This window comes from Triticum dicoccoides, chromosome 2A, assembly GCF_002162155.2.
Source record: "Triticum dicoccoides isolate Atlit2015 ecotype Zavitan chromosome 2A, WEW_v2.0, whole genome shotgun sequence".
Classification (NCBI taxonomy): domain Eukaryota; kingdom Viridiplantae; phylum Streptophyta; class Magnoliopsida; order Poales; family Poaceae; genus Triticum; species Triticum dicoccoides.
The window spans coordinates 112,049,610-112,052,382 of record NC_041382.1 but is presented as its reverse complement, the minus strand read 5'-3'; the positions used below and the strand labels follow the sequence as shown (position 1 = coordinate 112,052,382).

The following is a 2,773-nucleotide window of genomic DNA, read 5'->3' as shown; positions in this document are numbered from 1 at the left end:
AAAGTAGTCATGAAATGACTAGCAAAATGTTGACTACGTTGTATATGAGTAATACAAGAACTATGTTAAGCTAGACTACCATTAATCTCCCTGATTAAAAGGTACATTTTGATCTCTTAAAATCTCCACTTTGCACCATCTTCACAGCCTCGAGATTATCACATTCAACGCCGAAAAAGTCAAATTGTCCAGACCTATGTCCGGTGGAAACCAGTGAACATCACATTTAAACTATGTTTCAAATGCTCCCTTCATCCCATTATATAAGATTGTTTTGCAAAGCTAAAACAGCTTGCAAATCGACCTTAGATTACGGGAAGGAGTGAGTAGTTTACAAAAAAAAAACAGTATGTTAGGAGGTGGTGTTCTGTAAGCATGTAAAATTTCAAGGTCAAAATAAAATTCATTTAGCAAGTATGATTTATTTGTTAACAATTAATAGTGTCAAACAATATTACATCTCTATTTTATTTTGTTTTAAGTTGACGACATCTCTATTCAGCATAATGTGAATGTGGGTTTTGAACTTTAAAACCCACATGTTTGTAGAACATTATAGTAACACTAATAGTGTCGAAACGACGTTTTCCATGAAGTTACCATTGTAACTTGGCTTCAACTTCCTCCCCGGAAAATTCCTTGGAGGCATGGCGCCTTCACACCCTCAACCCAATAGCCAATTTTGTAACCCGAAATGGCCAGATACGAATAGTTGGCCGGACTCGGACGCACGTAGCCCAGTTGGTTACTTTGCTATTGCCGGCTAGCTACACCTACACAGTACACACACACACACACCACTTTCCCCGAAGCTTCCTACGCTAGCTGATGCACACACACTTCGTCAAGGCATCAAATGCCAACCGATCCACGAATTGATCCCGCACCAGACCGCGCAACCACCACTCCCGATTTCCTCTCCGGTCCATCGTCCTCCTCCTATTCTTCAACCCCTTTCCATTTATTTTCCTGACGTCGACTCATAATTACTCCCTCCGTTCCTAAATACTTGTCTTTCTAGGCATTTCAACAAGTAACTACATACAGAGCAAAATGAGTGAATCTACACTCTAAAATATGTCTACATACATCCGTATGTAGTAGTCATTTGAAATGTCTAGAAAGATAAATATTTAGGAACGGAGGGAGTATTTTCCAGCCCCGAACCGTCACCCTCACGCCGGACCGGAGGGAAGCACGCGCGCAGCTTCCCTCCCTCGCGCGCCACCATGCAATGCAAAGGGAGCTTCCTCCCTCGACCGGACTTGTTTACCCCGTGATATTCCTTGCCCGGGTCGCCATATAAACCCCCGCCCTTCCCCACCATATCCTCGCACACGCCGTCGCTCATCCTCACCTGCTCACCTTGTACACGCGCGCGGCATTCTCCAATCGAGCCGGCGCCGACGAACTCGGAAGTCTAGCGATGGCAGACGCGACGGCGCCGCGACCGCTGCTCCGCCGCGTGCTCTCGTTCCGGGAGCCGCTGCTGCTCATCCCGCACCTCCTCGTCTTCCTCGGCACCGTCGCGTCCGCCTTCTTCCACAGCTACGCCTCCTTCCTCCAGTCCTTTGCCAGGTCCATCGTCGTCCCGTCGCCGGCCGCGGCTTGCGGCAAGTGTCCGTACGCGACGTCGTCGGCGGTGTGCTGCGAGGACGTCGACGCCGAGGAGGAGGTGGTGGAGGAGGAGGAGGAGGAGCTGAGGAAGGAGGAGGTGGAGGCGATCATGGCCGGGATCGGGCTGGGCGTGGCCGGCGCCGGCGAGGGGCTGAGGGCCAGCATGGGCCACGACGAGGTGTCCCGGCTGTTCGACGCCGAGGAGCCGAGCTTCGCGGAGGTGCGGCGCGCGTTCGCCGTGTTCGACGGCGACGCGGACGGGTTCATCGGCGCGGCGGACCTGCAGGGCGCCCTGGCCAGGCTCGGGTTCCCGGAGGTCGACGCCGCCGCGTGCGGGGCGATGATCTCGTCCAGCTGCGGGTCCAGGGACGGCAGGATGAACCTGTTCCAGTTCGTCAGGTTCCTCGAGGACGGCCTCTGCTGACTGACCGACCGGCCTCTCTTTTTTGACCCGTTGCACGGTGCGCGGCTCGGCTGGCGCGGCAGAAGATGTGTGCGTGCGTGTGTGCTGGTGTTCTTGATTGTCCTGTTTTTCCTTCTGCGGCGCGAAGAGTTTTTTTTTTTGACGTTGGGGGTGGACGGACTGTGCAACAAATTAACGCACTAATTCTCGAGCTTATTAATGGAATCGAACTGATTTCGCCAATTGATCATAAATAAACTCTGGCGATCTCAGCTGCCTTGATTATATGCGTGCATTCCCTGACAGTTCAAACTTGAGACTTCAACCCCTCAGACTTCAAAGACGATACAAAGGCGACCGACGCCCCTGCGCTGCTGCCCTGCGAATCTCCCTACTCCTTCTGGCCCGATCCCGTCGCGTGCGTGCGCGCGTCGACAACTCGACATCACAGCCTGCCAATTCGTCCTGCCATCACGAGGAAGCTTCCTCGGAGGTGCCTGCGGTGTACGTACGAAGTGGGAAATTTTGGTGAGGTTGACACGATCACAAGGGTCCAAGCCCGCGCAGCCACCCGCGTTTAACAAGTGTGTGGAAGCGGGGCGACCCTGATGCCGAGCGGCCGAGCGTGACGTGATTCGCGCGCGATGGAGACCTTGGCGCGGGCTAGGAAGGTCGGAAGCTGCGCGGAAGCGCCGGCCGTTGCATTCGAGCGTACGTTTGACACATGCGTATACGTATTTGTCTCTGGACTCT

The 2,773-nt window shown here is 53.3% G+C and overlaps 1 protein-coding gene across 1 annotated transcript; it reads left to right on the top strand.

Annotated features, from left to right (window-relative positions):
• The first annotated feature begins 1,177 nt into the window (after nt 1–1,177).
• On the top strand, nt 1,178–2,305 carry LOC119353699 (probable calcium-binding protein CML46). The gene has a single exon (XM_037620350.1). The coding sequence runs from the start codon at nt 1,427–1,429 to the stop codon at nt 2,039–2,041; it is 615 nt and encodes a 204-aa protein (XP_037476247.1). The 5' UTR covers nt 1,178–1,426; the 3' UTR covers nt 2,042–2,305.
• The last annotated feature ends 468 nt before the right edge of the window (nt 2,306–2,773 follow it).

Bases quoted from the DNA above. Each gene is read 5' to 3' on its own strand.
- LOC119353699 (XM_037620350.1), top strand. From the start codon at position 1,427: ATGGCAGACGCGACGGCGCCGCGACCGCTGCTCCGCCGCGTGCTCTCG.